Here is a 17,020-nt window from a genome sequence, read left to right as displayed (position 1 = left end):
GGGCATACTTTAACTTCCTCTGCCCCTCTATTCTGCTTTCCAATTTTTGCTATTATGTAGGCTATTGTTATTAATATTTTAATATTAGTATAATACTTAGATAATGTATGATAATGACTAATTCTTTTTAAAAATAATATGTGACTTTAATATTCAGTTATGTAACCATGCTTAGAAATATTATTCATAGCGACCAGGCACAGTGGCTCATGCCTGTAATCCCAGCACTTTGGGAGGCCGAGGCGGGTGGATCACAAGGTCAGGAGTTCGAGATCAGCCTGGCCAATATGGTGAAACCCATCTCTCCAAAAAGAATACAAAATTAGCCGGGCCTGGTGGTGGGCACCTGTAGTCCCAGCTACTTGGGAGGCTGAGGCAGGAGAATCACTTGAACCCGGGAGGCAGAGGTTACAGTGAGCTGCAGTCGTGCCACTGCACTCCAGCCTGTGCAACAAAGCAAGACTCTGACTCAAAAAAAAAAAAAAGTATTATTCATAGCCTCTTCTGGAGCTGGGACCAGGGTGAGATGAAAGAGGCACTAGCCTTGAGTGCAAAATTCAAAAGGATGTCAAAAGTTTCAGTAGTTAAGATAAAAAGATGAAGTTCAGTAGTTAAGATAAGTAGTTATGTTTTAATGCAATATTTTTAACCAAAATTAATGCAAAAACAATTGATAATGAACAAAATGTCAAAAGTTTACATAAAGACAGTGTCTTAGCATGGGCTGCTATTATAAAACACTGTAGACTGGGTGGCTTAAAGAACAAAAATTTCTCAGTTTTGGAGGCTGGAAGTTTAAGATCAAGAGTCCAGCCTGGGGCCAAAAGTTTCTGGTGAGGGCTCTCTTCATGGCTTGCTGACAGCTGTCTTCTTGCTGTGTCCACACATGGCATTTCTTTGGTGTGTGAGCCTGGAGCGCAACCGAGCTCTGGTCTGTCTTCCACTTCTTTTAGCAGTGGTCTCTCTTCCTCTTTTATCAGAGACACTAATCCAATTGGATCAGGACCCTACATTTTTTATGTCATTTAACTTTATTAATGTGAAGGCCCTTTTTCAAAATATGGTCACATTGGGGTTTAGGACTTCAACATATGAATCTTGGGGGAACATAGACATTCAATCTATAGCAGAGAGGATCTGATAGGATGGAGATTAGGGTGAAGTGAGGCTGAGTACTGTAAGACTTTGTCTCTTCCGTTTTTCTTCCTTCCTTTCTCCCTTCGTCCCTTCCTTTCACTCCTCTTCCTTTCTTTTCTTATTTCAATTTTAAAATATTGTGTTAAAATATAATTTACCTCAGCCAGGTATAGTGGTGCATGCCTGTAGTCCCAGTTATTTGAGAGGCCAAGGCAGGAGGATTTTTTGAGCCCAGGAGTTCAAGATTGTGGTATGCAGTGATCACACCTGTGAATAGCACTATACTCCAGCCTGGACAACATAGAGGCATCCTGTCTCTTAGAAAAAATTACCCTTTATCTTGATTACTGATTTTCTTGATGCTTCCTTTTGTTTTACATCTGAGGTGAATGTCTTACTTGCCTGACTGTAGTCCCAGCCCTGCTCAGCTCTGTGTTTAACTGGGTTCATTGCTTACTACCAGTTTTTTTTTTTTTCTATATATGTATATGACGTCCCCATTTCTTGAGTTCTTAATTCTGCTTCTTTTATTCATACATTGGTAAATGTTTTCCAGTTGTTTTTCCTGCAAGAAGAATCATTTCTGAGTCTCTGCAGTGCTGCTGAGAGGGCACATGGTGCAGAGCGTAGGAGTCTGGGCTGTGGAGCTCGGCTGCATGGGTTTTAATCTGGATTCTACCACTTACTAGTTCTTAATGCCTTTGTTTCTTCATCTGTCAAGTAGGCATGGTGGTAATATGTACGTGCCTCGTGGGTCACCATTAGGATTAGATGAGGCAATGCACAGATAGTATGTACCACAGTACTTGGCACCTAGCAAGAGCTCAATAAATGTTGGCCATTCTTACCGGGGAAAGACATTTTGGCTGGGGATGAATGTTATCCCCCAGCTCCCCAACCGCCTCCAAATTTGTCAGTTTCTATTTACGTTCTTCTGTTTGCCTGTTCATCTTTTGGCATTTAGTGTTGTCGCAAAATTCAAGACTGATTTTTTTTTTTTTTCCTTTAAGGCAGGTCTAATTTTTCTGCTTCCGTGATTGGAAAATTTTTCTCTTGATTTTTGTTATTCAGAAATGTTGCCAAACTTCATAAACTAGGGATTCATTATACTATTCTGTCTACTTTTGTGTGTGTTTGGAATTTCAGTAATAAAAAGCCTGAGAAAATATCGCCAAGCTGCATCTAGATGTGCATTTTTTTCCCATTGATTTTGCTGGAGTATGGTGGCTCCTTTAAGCAGCCCCCACAGCTCTCTGTTCAGCCCAGGACATGTTTCTATTTACATTTTTGTCTATCCATTGATTTGGTCTCTCTCCTTCAGGAACATGGATCCTTTAACTCTTGGATCTCTGTTGTGCATCTTCTGTATTGTCTTTTTTTTTTTTTTTTTTTTTTTGAGACAGAGTCTTGCTGTGTCACCCAGGCTGGAGGGCTGGAGTGCAGTGGCACGATTTCGGCTCACTGCAACCTCTGCCTCCCGGGTTCAAGTGATTCTCGTGCCTCAGCCTCCCGAGTAGCTGGGATTACAGGTGCGTGCCACCATGCCTGGCTACTTTTTGTATTTTTAGTAGAGACGGGGTTTCCTCATGTTAGCTAGGCTGGTCTCGAACTCCTGACCTCAGGTGATCTGCCTGCTTCGGCCTCCCAAAGTTCTGGGATTACAGGAATGAGCCACTGCACCCAGCTTTTCTCTATTGTCTTCTGCCTCATGATTGTCATCTGTGTCTTTTGCAACTGCAGATTGGTAGAGCCGCCTTATCTCAATACATTATTTATTTGACTTTCTGTAGTGTTGATTCCACTATTTCCTGTTCTCAGTTTTAATTTTAATTCTACTAATGTTGGTTTAGTTTCCTCATAATAATTCCTTGATGCATCCATCTCTCTTTTCACCTCAGCCTGTTTTCTTCTTCTGGTTTTCTATTCTTGTTTCATAGAGGGTGCTTTGTCCTATATTTCTGTGCTGAGGAAACACCTTACCTGGTGTTTTCTCTAACACCTTATGTTAGAAATTTTACATGTATTCTTCCTCTTAGCCCTCTTGAGAATATTTTTTCCCCAAGCTCTGTACAGTCCTTTTTATTCACTCCACGTAAGAATGTTTTTTGCCTTCGTCTCCAAATGAGACAGCTCTATCCAGCCTCCTAAACCCATGACCACTTTTTAAAAGCAGCTGAACTGATCTGAGATGGGCGTCTTTCTCATGCACCGGCTCTTTGATATTCTGAATCCACAGGGTCCACAGAAAGTTGTGTTCCCCAGCATGCATTGCCACCTTTCCTTGTCCTGTCCTGGTCTTTGTCTATCCCAAGATACAGCCTACCACTGCCAGTTCAGACTCCACTTCTTGCCCTGTGGTGCCCTAAGTTGCCATATCTGGATAATGATGGGATAGAGGGGAGGGAGACACAGAGTTGAGGTGTGGGAAGAATGGAGGGAGCATTGTCCTGATTGCCTAGGCAAGCAGATCTCTTTTCTTCCCCCTAGTGTTTTGTTTAAAGACAGGGTCTTACTGTGTTGCCTGGGCTGGAGTGCAGTGGCATGATCATGGCTTACTGCCTCAAACTCCTCGGCTCACGTGATCTTCCCACCTCAGCCTTCCAAGTAGCTGGGACTACAGGCGTGTACAACAGTGCCTGGCTAGTTTGTTAATTTTCTGTAGAGACAGGGTCTCACTGTGTTGCCCAAACTTCTTTATCTTTTAAAAGATTTCCTAACTGCTCTACAGGATGTTTACTGCTTGTGTAATAAAGCAAAGAATTTTAAAATAGCACCCCTCTATCTATGGAACAACTATTTGGCATTTTAGATCTGAATCCAGTTTGAGGTTTCTGAGGCAGGAATCGGTCAGTAGGAAAGGCAAGAAGTATCTGTCCACGTCTCTTATGGCAGATTCTAGTGTCTTGAATCCTGGGTTGGTTTTCTTAGTTCAGCCCCGTCTACCTTGTTATTTGCGGACATTTCTCTCAAGTTCTGGTATTAGTGCATCTTTAGCCTTTGGTTTTAGTGTTGTGCGTTTTTACCTTTTAACAAATAACATGAAGTGCTGCTATATAGATGCTTTTTTTGCCATTAAGAAAAAAATTGTAGTCAAATACACATAACAAAATGCATCATCCTGACCATTTTTATGTGTACGTCTCAGTAGTGTTAAGTACATTCACATTGTTGTATAACCAATCTCCAAAACTCTTTCCATCTTGCAAAACTGGAGCTCTTTACCTTTTAAACGTTAACTCCCCATTCCCTCCCATCCACTCCCCAGCCCTCAGCAACCACCATTCTATTCTATGTCTTTCTTTTGGCTGTTTTTTATTTTTTAATTTTTAGGAGGCTATAACGTGCACTCTTCTTAAAGTTTTCTCTCTCTGATTTCTTCAGCACATTCATACTGAGCGTACACTCTTTGCTAAATCATGTTCATGGTTCTGGGGACACTGCTGTGAGCAAGGGCAGTATTGTTCTTGTCCTCAAGGAGCTGACATTCCAGGGAGGAGAGACAATCAACAAGTACATGAGTGTGCTAGTGAGTTCAGACAGTGCTAAGTCCCAGGAAGACTGCAAATGGTGATATGACAGAGAGTGCCTTTGGGGTGCTATTTTGGCCAGGGAGGTCCCAGAAGGTCTCTCTGAGCAAGTGATATTTTAGCTGACTCCTGGATCTACACAGGAGACTTCCTCCCCGATGTAGAAGGACTGGAGGAACAGCCCTCTGGGAGGAAGGAACAGAATGCACAAACACTCTAAGACTGTCATGAACTTGGCACATTTGAGAAATGGAAAAAAATACGGATGTGACTTGAGCATACTAAGCAATGGGGAGAAGAGAACAAAATGAGGCTGGGCAGGTCACAGAGCAAAGCCAGGCAGCTTAGATTTTGTTCCAATTGCAATGATAAGCCACTTGGGACCTTTATTAATTTATTTATTTTGAAACAGGGTCTTTCATTGTCACCCAGGCTGGATGGTAGTGGTGCAATCATGGCTTACTGTAGCCTCGACCTCCTGGGCTCAATCAATCCTGCCACTTCAGCCTCTCGAGTAGCTGGGACTATAGGTGCATGTCACCATGCCCAGCTAATTTTTGTATTTTCTGTAGAGACAGGGTTTTGCCATGTTCCCCAGGCTGGACTCAAACTCCTGGGTTCAAGTGATTCACCCGCCTCAGCCGGGATCCCAAAGTGCTGGAATTACAGGTGTGAGCCACCGTGTCTGGCCCACTTGAGGCTTTTAACAGTAGAGTTATGTGACCTAACACTTGACATTAAAAAAGATTTTTGCATAAAAATACACCTGAGTTGGCTAATACTGCATACAGCAGCACACAGGTGCATAAGCACCGCACATACACAGTGTCTTCATCTGCCTCTGACAACCAGATTCCCCTGGGGATATGTCAGGAATGTTTGGGATACCTGTAGACTTTTCTTTGAGTAATTCTAATGAAAAGGCTGACAGATAGTATTGCTTTATGGATGGAACATCTGAGACCCTGAAATGTTGAATTTTAGTTCATGAGTCATGCTGTACTTTAGCCTAATTTTTCTTTTTTTGCTTTTAGACTTAGAATCTACAGAGTGTCAGTCAACTGAGCTTGAGACTTATCTATTTTTTATTAGCTTTTTTGGAGACAGGGTCTTGCATTGTCACCAAGGCTGGAGTGCAGTGGCATGATTTGGGCTTACTGCAGCCTTGACCTCCTTGGCTCAATAGATCCTCCCACCTCAGCTTCCCAAGCTGGGACTACAGGCTTGTGTCACCACACCTGGCTTATTTTTATATTTTTTGTAGGGATAGGGTTTCGCCTTGTTGCTTGGGTTGATCTCCAACTCCTGGGCTCAAGCGATCCTTCTGCCTCAGTCTCCCAAAGTGCTGTGATTACAGGCATGAGCCACTGCGCCCAGCTGAGACCTCTTTATTCGAATGGCAGAATTGCTATGGGGTAAAGAAATCCACCTCTGGTTACTCCTATTTCTATTAGTAGGTGTATAAAATATTCTACAATAATATATGACCCTTAAAAAAATTATAGTAAAAGTCTTCCCCACCCCCGCCCCCCCCCCAAGGGAATTGGTGGAGCATTCGAAAAATGGTTTTTGGTTTGCTGGATTGGTATTTGTAAAAGTGTTTCATGCTAGAATGGAATGAGTACCTGTGTCCTTGGTGATGGGGCTTCCTGACATCTGCCACACCAAGCCACGTCTGAGGGCAGGGGTGGCATCCTGTGCTCACTTTGCAGCCATCTTTTCTGAGCCATGGCCATTGTGTCACTTAGAATTCAAACCACATTTTGAGCAGCCTATTTTTGATAGAATCTGACTTTCTATTGTGAATATTTAGAATTTTTTTTTTCTTTTTTGAGACAGAGTCTTGCTCTGTCGCCCAGGCTGGAGTGCAGTGGTGCAATCTCAGCTCACTGCAAGCTCTGCCTCCCAGGTTCATGCCATTCTCCTGCCTCAGCCTCCCGAGTAGCTGGGACTACAGGTGCCTGCCACCACGCCCGGCTAATTTTTTGTATTCTTAGTAGAGACGGAGTTTCACCGTGTTAGCCAGGATGGTCTCGATCTGACCTCGTGATCTACCCGCCTCGGCCTCCCAAAGTGCTGGGATTACAGGCGTGAGCCACCGCACCTGGCCAGAAATATTTTTAAAAGTTCAAAAAAAAAAAAAAAAAAAAAAACCTTTTTCTGGCTTTGGTAAATAGCAATTGTTTTTGTCCACTGTTGGGAAGTGAAACAGCCTGTGATGATTCTGATCTTGATATTATACAGAAACTAGTTCATCAACAGATGATCAGAATCTGCACTTGGTACTTCATTCAAAACAAGCCTCTGTGTTTTACATCATGCCCTTTTCAAGTAGGTCTCTTTATACAGTGAGTATGAATATTTCATGAGCTATAAATGTTTAATTTGGAAAATACTTGGCATCATTCTAGGTCTTTATTTCAGAAAACATCCTGGGATGGCCCGGGTCCAAGTCATATTCCACAGAGCAGCTGAAAAATGGGACACTGGGCTCTTTGCCATCAGCCAGTGCCAACATAACCTGGGCAATTTTACCAAACTCCACTGAAGATGAACAAACCTCACAGCCAGAGCCAGAGGTAAGCGTGCAGTCCTCTCAGTGCATTCATGGCTTGTGTTATCGCTTGTTCAGAAATATAGTAATTATATTTGTAACTTGCTCATCTCTTTGTTTTAAGAGGAGACAAATTAAAAAATGGAAGAATTGCCTGGAGAGACAAAATCAACGATGTGCATGCCCGGCACTTCTCATGTTCTTGTGTCTGGCAGCTGCTGTGGGTGAATTGTGATCCTACGAATGAGGAATCTCCTATTTTCATTGAAATGGGAGTCACTTTAACTTCAAGTGGGAGAAATTCGAACAGACCCGTTAACATGATGCCTATTGACATGATGGGAGCAGTTACAATATATTATGTTGCTCCCCTGCATAATGGCTTCTTCGCGTGGTTCCTGCTGATACAAGCTCTTGCCTCACATGCTCGACTCCTGCATGCTCGTGAGCCAGGCCGGGATCTGTGGGGCCATGGCCAACACTCCTCTTGGGCACTGAGCTGCAGCCCAGGTTCAGGCTCCCGAGGATATGCACTGCCTCGTCAGGAGAGCAGTCCTTGCAGATCCTGGTGATCAGCCAGGCTCCAACAGGCTTCATGGACTCTCTGTCATCTGCCCGCAGCCTGGCTCTCCTATCTCTGCCTCTAAGTGGCCGCTGGAGGGGAGCCAAATGCAGCGTTTCCTTTTGTCAATTTTATTTTGTGTCCTGAGTCCATTTTTGTTTTTCTTGTTCTTTTGATACACATGATATAGTCTTGATATAGTCTCTTGAACTGGCGGAGGCCTCCTTTAACCATGCATTAGAGGTTGTTCTTAATTTCCATTGAAATCATTTTAGCCTGAAAATTGTAGAACACTTACAAAATCTATTTGATAAGGTTGAAAGCCCCAAGGCAGTGTCTTTGATCAAATGGTTTTGGTTATCAATGGAAATTTTTCTCCAAGCAGCATAGGATTGTATTCTCGGACAGTGATGTAGTAGCATAACTCTTATAAAGTCAGATTAGCCTGCCTACAAATATTTCATCGGCATCTTTAAGGGGTGTTAGAAGGGTATGAAGTGAATAGTGGCTGTGGATTTTTGAAAGGCATTTGCTCTGTATGTACAAGGAGTTTCAGGGTCAAGAAACTCATGCAGCTGATGTGTAAGTGAATCAGAAGGTAAGTTGGCAACTGTGTGAGTGGTAGAGAAGTGAGTTATTAGATCTTTAGTAATCATTTTTTAGATCCTTATTTCTAGCAGCATTCTTGGGCAAAACCTAACTGGGGCTATCACATAATCAGCTTACTTATTATGGCTCATGCTATTTCTGACTTTGTAAATCCTCCTTAGTGTTTCTTCTGTGTTTTTCTGATAGGTGTTCCCTCTGACCCCCAAGGTTTGAGGCCAGGTCTGTTGTTTTTTACACAAAGTTGTTGCCCACTTTGCCTCACCAGTCAGTAGCATTGGCAAAAAAATTAGCATACGATTATCTGTGAGAAATAACTGACTCCTGGCCGGGCGCAGTGGCTCACGCCTGTAATCCCAGCACACTGGTAGGCTCAGGCAGACGGATCACGAGGTCAGGAGTTCGAGACCAGCCTGACCAACATGGTGAAACCCCATCTCTACTAAAAATACAAAAATTAGCCGGGCGTGGTGGCACACACCTGTAATCCCAGCTACTCGGGAGGCTGAGGCAGGAGAATCGCTTCAACCCAGGAGGCAGAGGCTGCAGTGAGCCAAGATCGCACCGTTGCACTCCAGCCTGGGCAACAGAACGAGACACCATCTCAAAAAAAAAAAAAAAAAAAAAAAAAGAAAAAAAGAAATAACTAATTCCCAAGTTCAACTTTAAAAAAATACATCCTGAAGAAGAAGAACTAGCCAGAGCTTTTTCCATGAAAGTAGAGACAGTCATTAATTTCTAGTTGTCATTTTTGCCCTTAATTGTTTTGTCAGAGCAAGTTAAGATTTTGTTTGATTCCATGTAGTAGGGAAAGTCTTATGGAGTAGAATGGTGTTTTGGTGTTTTGATGGTTTTCTGAGAAGGGAGAGTTAGAATTCTTTTGCAAAGACTCCCCTCATTTTTTCCAGTGAGTGCTATGGCAGATGATTCTCAAAACCCAAACGGCTGGTAGAGCTTGGACACTATTTTTCTTCTTAGGCATTGTGCTTTGCCATATTTTTTGTCTTAATAGTTAAAAAAACTAGTGACATCCACACAATAGTTTTTCTGTCAGAAAAAAAAATGTTGCTGTTGCCTCCTTTCTGTACATTGTGGAGGAATAACTTCTATATAGAATGAAGTGAAATTCCTAAAGGTTAAGAATGCCTTATGAGCAGGTCCTTAATGCTTTTGATCTAGAGAATATAGTTACTTATGTGAGTGATCATTGGGAAACTAACTTTCAGAATTGTGGTTATTATGGTCGTGTAACTAAATTAACTATTGTCTTCTGGTTTACCATTTAGAACATGTAAGGTCTTTGGGGGGATAAGTGGGGTACCAAAGGTAGCTCCCCTCTGCTGGTTCTGGCTTCCCATAAAATAACCTACATCTGAAACAGTAACGCATTTTGAAGCTTAGTCTGTTTAATTCCCTGCAGAATAAAAGCTCAAAGAGCTGTACATATTTAATACGTGAGTTAGAAGAGAGCTGTGGTCGGCTCTGTTATAAAATGTAGTGATCTTAGAATTTTATTCTGCTGGGGCTAGAACTAACTAAATGTGAAAATGAAATATTCTTCTATAATGAAATGAGTTAGGATCTTGGTTTTACCTATTAGTAAAACAATTTTTTCAACAAAAAACACCATCTGAAATGTAAGTCAAGATAGAAAAAGGTTTTCCGTGTGTCGCTTCATCATGTATGCCTTACTTTAGGACAAGAAGGATGGCGATTGGAGTAGAGACTGTGGACCAAGCTCTCTTGACTTTTTCTTTTTTTTTCCCCCTTTTTTTTGGAGATTTTTTTTTGCTCTGTCGCCAGGCTGGAGTACAGTGGCGCGATCGATCTTAGCTCACTGCAACCTCCGCCTCCCGGGTTCAAGCGATTCTCATGCCTCAGCCTCCTGAGTAGCTGGGATTACAGGCAGGCGCCATCACACTCAGCTAATTTTTGTATCTTTAGTAGAGACAGGGTTTCACCATGTTGGCCAGGATGATCTCGATCTCCTGACCTCATGATCTGCCTGCCTTGACCTCCCAAAGTGTTGGGATTACAGGCGTGAGCCACCGTGCCCGGCCACTCTCTTAACTTTCTTTCCACTTTCTCGATTGGAGAGATTGGAAACTTAACAGCTGCATGTCCCAGACTTTCTTACAGTTGGAGTTCTGAACACGTTACTGGGAGATGCACTTGTGTGAGATTTGGAAGACCAAGTTCCTCCTGCTCGTGCTGCTGGCAGGCAGTGGCATGGAGGTTGGAGTGTTTAGAGGCAGTTGTGGTGTTGTGGTGGCCACACTTATAGTTCCAGGCCTTAGTCCCACCTCCCTGGGTGTGGGAATCTGTTGTGGCAACAGCAGCAGCTTCCTGACCTCTGAATCACGGCCACCTACAACGTTGTGACCTTGAACTTAAAAGTCTAAGTTGCTGGCTGGGCGTGGTGGCTCATGCCGGTAATCCTAGCACTTTGGGTGGTTGAGGTGGGTGGATCACGAGGTCAGGAGTTTGAGACCAGCCTGACCAACATGGTAAAACCCCATCTCTATTAAAAATACAAAAATGAGCTGGGCGTGGTGGCGTGCGCCTGTAATCCCAGTTACAAAGAAGCTGAGGCAGGAGAATTGCTTGAACCTGGGAGGCAGAGGTTGCAGTGAGCTGAGATTGTGCCACTCCACTCCAGCCTGGGCGACAGAGTAAGACTCTGTCTCCTCCAAAAAAGAAAAGTCTAAGGGGCCCCTGATGTCTGCTCCTCCAGCCTTCTTAATAATTCTACAGGCACCTAATTCCCATGTCAAATTCCTTTCTGACTGCAACACCTGGAGTGGTTTCTGTTTTCTGCACCCACTGTGACTGGTTGGGCTCTTGGCACAGGAGGGCACAGAAGAGCCCAGGGCAATGAGGTAAACCCATCCTGAATGACAGAGCTCACACGTGACCGTGTACACCCACCTTCCAGAGGACATATCTGAGCAACAAAACCTTAACTGTTTTTTTAAAAGTCAGGTTTATTGAGGCATAATTCACAAACAATATAATTCACCATTTTAAAATGCAAGGTTCTCAGTTTTAACAAATCAAAGTAGTATCCCTAATCCAAGTCTAATTCAAAATCTGAATTAGATCTGAATTAAATCTGAATCCCTAATTCAAAATCTAAAACGCCCCCAAATCCAAAACTTTTTTAAGGCCGACATGACACTCAAAGGAAATGCTCCTTGGAGTATTTTGGATTTCAGATTTTTGGATTTGGGATGCTCAACTGGTATAATGCAAAAATTCCAACTTCCAAAAAAATTCAAAATCCAAAACACTTTTTCTCCCAGGCATTTCAGGTGAGGGATATTCAACCTGTATAGAACAGTTCTATTGCCCCCAAATTCCCTCATGCCCCTTTATAGTCAAATCTGTCCCCCAGCCCTTGGCAACCGTTGATCTATTATTTGTCCCTATAGTTTTGTCTTTCCCAGAATGTCATATATATATGGAATCATGAAGGAGGGCTTCTTTCACATAGCATAATGCATTTGAGATTCATCCATGTTATGTGAATCATTCTAAGGCATTCCTTTTGCATTCCTTTTGCATTGAATAGTATCTATGGGATCTACAGATTATCCGTTTACTAGTTGAAGAGCATTTGATAACTTGAAATTTCTCACATTTTTTGTGGGTAAAGTGGAAAGGGGGAGCAATGAAAAATAATGTTGTGTTAATTATTTGAGGGTAAATATCTGGTGCCCAGATACCTACCCCTGGCCTTAGGACAGTCAGGACTATCAATCCCACCCCTGGAGACTAAGCAGAGGGTTTTTAAGCCTGTTCCTCAATAGCATACTGTCAACTCCTATCAACCCCTGTGTTGACTGTCTCAGTTAGCAGCTTTGCCTAGTTAGTCGTCTGGATTACAGTGGCAACAATGCTATCAAGAGACCACATACCCTATACCGTCACAAATCTAGCAGGCATAGAAAAACTTATAATATCTTTATATACTGAGTACTATATCAGCATATAAGTTAGCTAAATGGACTTTGGTTAAAAAATTGCATAACTGAATTTTCAAGTAAACATGTCCTAATCATCCTTTCCCAAAAGAAGAAAAATTGTTTTAAGAATAAAGGAAGGAGACTGATATAAAAGATTTAGCTGAGTTCTGCGTCAAGAATTTTCATGCTTTTGATTGAACGGTCATTATAGCACTGAACTTTCGAACTACTTAACAAGCCATAAAGCTGTCCATCTGAAATCCTCTGATGTTCAGCTTGAAGCCTGGCCAGTACAATCCCCTCAACACATTTTTATCATTCTTTTTTATTTTTCATCCCCATGATACATAAAGGTATAGGTAGATGTTGGTTGGGGATGTATCCGGTGTGGGATGGTGATAGATTTTTAGAGATGAACAAGGTTAATATGTTGTTTTGATCCTTTAAATAATTCTTTTAAAGTTTCAATCTTATAAGTTTGTTAGAAACATGTGGCACATATTTATTTGTGGTCAACAGTTTGAAGAGTGAGGTATAGCTATCACTGACTTATGATGATTGAAAATCACTTTATTGAATCCTGTGATAACCTCACAGAGTTTAATTCCAAATGGTTGCTGCATAGGAAATATCATTGATCAAGTTTAAAATTTGTTATAAGTAAATTTCGTGGGTGATAGGATTACCCTTCCCCACTCCATTCCTCGTCTCTCATCATCAAACAGACTACATCTCCTTCCAAGAATCTGTAGAATAGACCTTTTTTTTCCCCTTTGAATCATGACCTTTGATTCACTATATCTTAGAATTGTCTTTAGGAGTCAAATGGCCATTCCTCAAACTCGAGTGGTTGTTTAACTTGCCAAGCATCACAGAACTTAGGTTGACACAAAATTGATATGTGGACTTCCTTTCTCCCAAGCTAGTGCTCTTTCCTTCATACTACACCATCTCCTATATTGGATAGGATTCTTTCAGATGCAAATAACAGGAAACCCTACAATTAATAGCTCAAATAGTAATAAATTTAAGCCTGGGCATGGTGGCTTTTACCTGTAGTCCCAGCATTTTAGGAGGTCAAAGCAGGAGGATCACTTGAGGCGAGGAGGTCAAGACCAACCTGGGCAAGATAGACCCTGTCTCTACAAAAAAATATAAAAATTAGCTGGGTACGTGCCGATGGTCCCAGCTACTCAGGAGGCTGAGGTGAGAGGATTACTTGAGCCTGGGAGGTGGAAGCTGCAGTGGGCTGTGATCACACCACTGCATTCGAACCTTGGTGACAGAGTGAGATCCAGTCTCAGCAAATAATAATAATAATAAAAAATTTTTGCACAAAAGAATTCTGGGAGTAGGTGGTTCCAGGTCTGGTGCAGCAACTCATGATGGCCTCAAAGATACAAGTTTCTTCCATTCCTCCTCCTGTTTATCCTTATGCTTGTCACTTCATTGTGGCAGCATCATAGCTGTAGTCCCAAATATTGCATCCTCACGACATATCCTTTAAAAGAAAGGATGGGAGCTCTTCTCAAGATACTTTTTGAGGTCAGGCGCGGTGGCTCATGCCTGTAATTCCAGCACTTTGGGTGGCTGAGGCAGGCGGATCATGAGGTCAGGAGATCGAGACCATCCTCGCCAACATGGTGAAACCTGTTTCTACTAAAAATACAAAAATTAGCTGGGCATGGTGGTAGGTGCCTATAATCCCAGCTACTTGGGAGGCTGAGGAGGGGGAATTGCTTGAACCTGGGAGGCGGAGGTTGCAGTGAGCAGAGATCGTGCCACTGCACTCCAGCCTGTCAACAGAGCAAGCCTCTGTCTCCACAAAATAATAAAAAAAAAAAAAAAAAAAAAAGACACTTTTTGTTTGGGAAGCGAAGCCCCTTAGTACACTCCCCCTGTTATCTCACAGCCAGAACTAGATCACATACCTACTCCAAGTCCTGTAACTGGTGGTGGGTCACTGGATTTTCATGAGTCACCCTCCCCGGCTGTGGAGTGTGCCTTACCTGAGATCAAAGGGATCTCAGATCCCAGAGAGACCAGAATTGGGCTTTTGTCAGCAAGAGAAAATAGGGTATTGGCTTTTGGGTCATAATAGATTGTGTCTGCTATACCCCGATGTACCCCAAGCAGGTTTTCTTCATGTAGTGGTCATCTTCAGCCCCACAAGACTTTTCTGACCTGGCAGTTTCATCTCATAGACTTAATTCTTTGAGGGAAGACACCATGTGTGATTCTTCTCTGGAAACTGCAGAGTATTTAGGAAAGTACGATGCACGTAGCAGATACTCTAAGTACGTAATGAATGAATGTGAACGATGAGGTTCATTGGTAGTATTTATGACTAAAGGGCATGCTTCCTTCTTGTTCTCATCTCTGTTCTGTGCTCTTCCCTGTGGCTTCCGGGAGTTCCAGTAGAAGTAAGTTTAACGTGTTGAGTGGCATATGACTTACATATGCTGCTGTGATGAAAGATTCATCCATGGTCAGCATCCTGGAGCTCTCCAGGCAGAAGATGCTTCTATGAATTGGTTCATTCCTCGTCAGTGGCCTTGATTGCTATCTAACAGGTGCTAAGTGGTTGTAGTTATACATGGAATTATTTTTGTGTGAGGGTCTCTCATCACGGGATAGAATTCTTATTATAATCTTTTAGAAGAGCTGCTGAAGACATTCCATTTAGATCCTCACACTAAAGGAATGAACAATGATTTGATCACCTGGGTTTTTTCTTTTTCTCTTCTGGCTGTTGTTGGTCTGGGGGGGAAAGTAGTTCATCCTTTAGGCAAATGTAGAAGATATGCCTTCTAGCTATCAGACCCTTAGGACTCACTAAAAATCAGAAAGAGCCATACTGTTGTTATGCTTAAAAATATACTGCTCCCTCATTAGTTCGTTCTGTGTTCCACTATAGTAAGACAGTGATGATTCATCTATGCAATTATTTTATTCACTCAACAGATATTGAGCTCTTATTATATAGTGGGCATTGAATGGAGCCCTTCCTTAGTTTAGCAGATTTTCATAACCCAGTTTATTAGCTCTGTACATGTTTTATAATAGTTATAATTATTCTGTATTCGTGAGATTAGAAGCAAGAGAAATGTCTCTTAACCAAGTGACGTTTCCAAGGTTAGTACCCTAAGACTGTGTAGGTCCTGGTGCCATGTGGCTGTGGGTTTACCTATGGCCTGCAGCAATTGAGATGACCATCTGTGAGATGACGTGGAATCTGAAGATGTGCTTCTATGGTTATCTCATAGGCTATACTGCCTCCTATGGTTAAGAGCTCCTCCTGTCTGTCTTGCAAAACAGCATCTTTCTGCCCTCCTTCCTTCTCGTTCTTAGCAACTCACAACGTAATCATCACACACAAACCTAAACCCTGCACACATTTTTTAAGAACTTGTTGGACTTGGTTTCTGGCAGCTTTCATGAGCTGTCTGAGTACAAGGCATGATAGTATATTTTTCTGTGTAGTTTTGGGGGATTAATTTCAGCTTATGCTCGTTTTTCAAGGATTTTTTCTTTCCTCCATTGCTTTTCTCCTCCTCTCTTCCTTTTTTGTGGGTGATAATAAGGTTTTGCTTCTTGGGTGGGTGTTGTTTTTATAAGAGAGGAGGTGAATATAGTGGAAGGTCCGAAATCATGCCTTTGCTATGGCCAGTAGGATATGTGCTGGGGCTTTTAATGGGTTTCGACACTGGACTGAGAGAGTCTTTGGGAGTGGCCTTAGGAGTGTTCACGGTATTGCCTTCCTTCTCTCCCCTCCCACCAGACCTGTGTGGCTTTGTGACGTAAAGACCCACCAGAGTGCTGGGGAGGTAGCCACCTTGGATTTGCCAACTGTGAGCTGGAGCCATATGAAAAAGCTCAGCACCGAGTGGTATAATCTCTCCTATCCTGCAGCAGTACTCAAAGGATTAAGCGCTTTGAAACTGGTGAATGAAAAGGGCTTAAAGCACTGCAGTGTTTAGTCTGAGTTTTCCCTCCTCCTTCCCCTTTTCTCTTTTCCATTCATTTTTGTTGCCACAAAGGGAAAAAGTCAGATCTGAACCAGAGGTGAAGAGTTGAAGAGATTGTAGCGATGTGGTATGAAAAGTTTTAGTATTCTGTTGTTTGGGGTATTTAGTCTCACCCTCTAAACATGGCCCTAAATTTCACAGCTCCCTTGCTTCCTTCTCACTTGCCTAGTTCTATGAAATTATACCAGTATAAATGAGCTTTTCACCATCTGCCTGGCTTATATTTTTATTTTCCCACAATGAATGACTATTCTAAAAGTGATTTATTTTCTGGCCCTGATGACGCTCGCCTTCTAAAGATGGAAAGTCAACGCTCAGAGATTTATGATCTTGGGGAAAGAATGTTATGGAAGAAAAGAGTAAAATATTTCTCACATCTACTTTGGGCTTTGCCTGAGTTAATCGATGAGTTCTTGTATCCCTTTTGTAATTTGAATTGAGTTTTGTAGATGGCTTATGGCTCTCTGCATCGCAGGGGCTTACTGTGTGCTAAATAATTGTAAATTTAAAATTTTTTTTGGTACTGATGATGGATGTGAGCAACTAGAGGGAAAGTAGTGTGTGTGTGTGTGTGTGTGTGTGTGTGTGTGTGTGTGTGTGTGTGTATGAAACAGAGCAAGTGAGTAAGCCATAGAATTGTC

The 17,020-nt window shown here is 42.3% G+C and overlaps 1 protein-coding gene across 7 annotated transcripts in view; it reads left to right on the top strand.

The window, feature by feature from the left end:
• Positions 1–17,020, top strand: part of OSBPL10 (oxysterol binding protein like 10) — a 418,377-nt gene that overhangs the window by 338,897 nt on the left and 62,460 nt on the right. For all 7 annotated transcript variants that reach the window (XM_055383346.2, XM_019023911.4, XM_019023909.4 and 4 more), the window contains one exon: positions 7,089–7,243. In XM_055383346.2, coding sequence (XP_055239321.1) covers positions 7,089–7,243 — 155 coding nt within the window. The remainder of the gene's footprint in view (positions 1–7,088; positions 7,244–17,020) is intronic.

The sequence above is a fragment of the Gorilla gorilla genome, chromosome 2 (assembly GCF_029281585.2).
Source record: "Gorilla gorilla gorilla isolate KB3781 chromosome 2, NHGRI_mGorGor1-v2.1_pri, whole genome shotgun sequence".
Lineage (NCBI taxonomy): Eukaryota > Metazoa > Chordata > Mammalia > Primates > Hominidae > Gorilla > Gorilla gorilla.
This window is presented reverse-complemented; position numbering and strand designations above follow the sequence as displayed.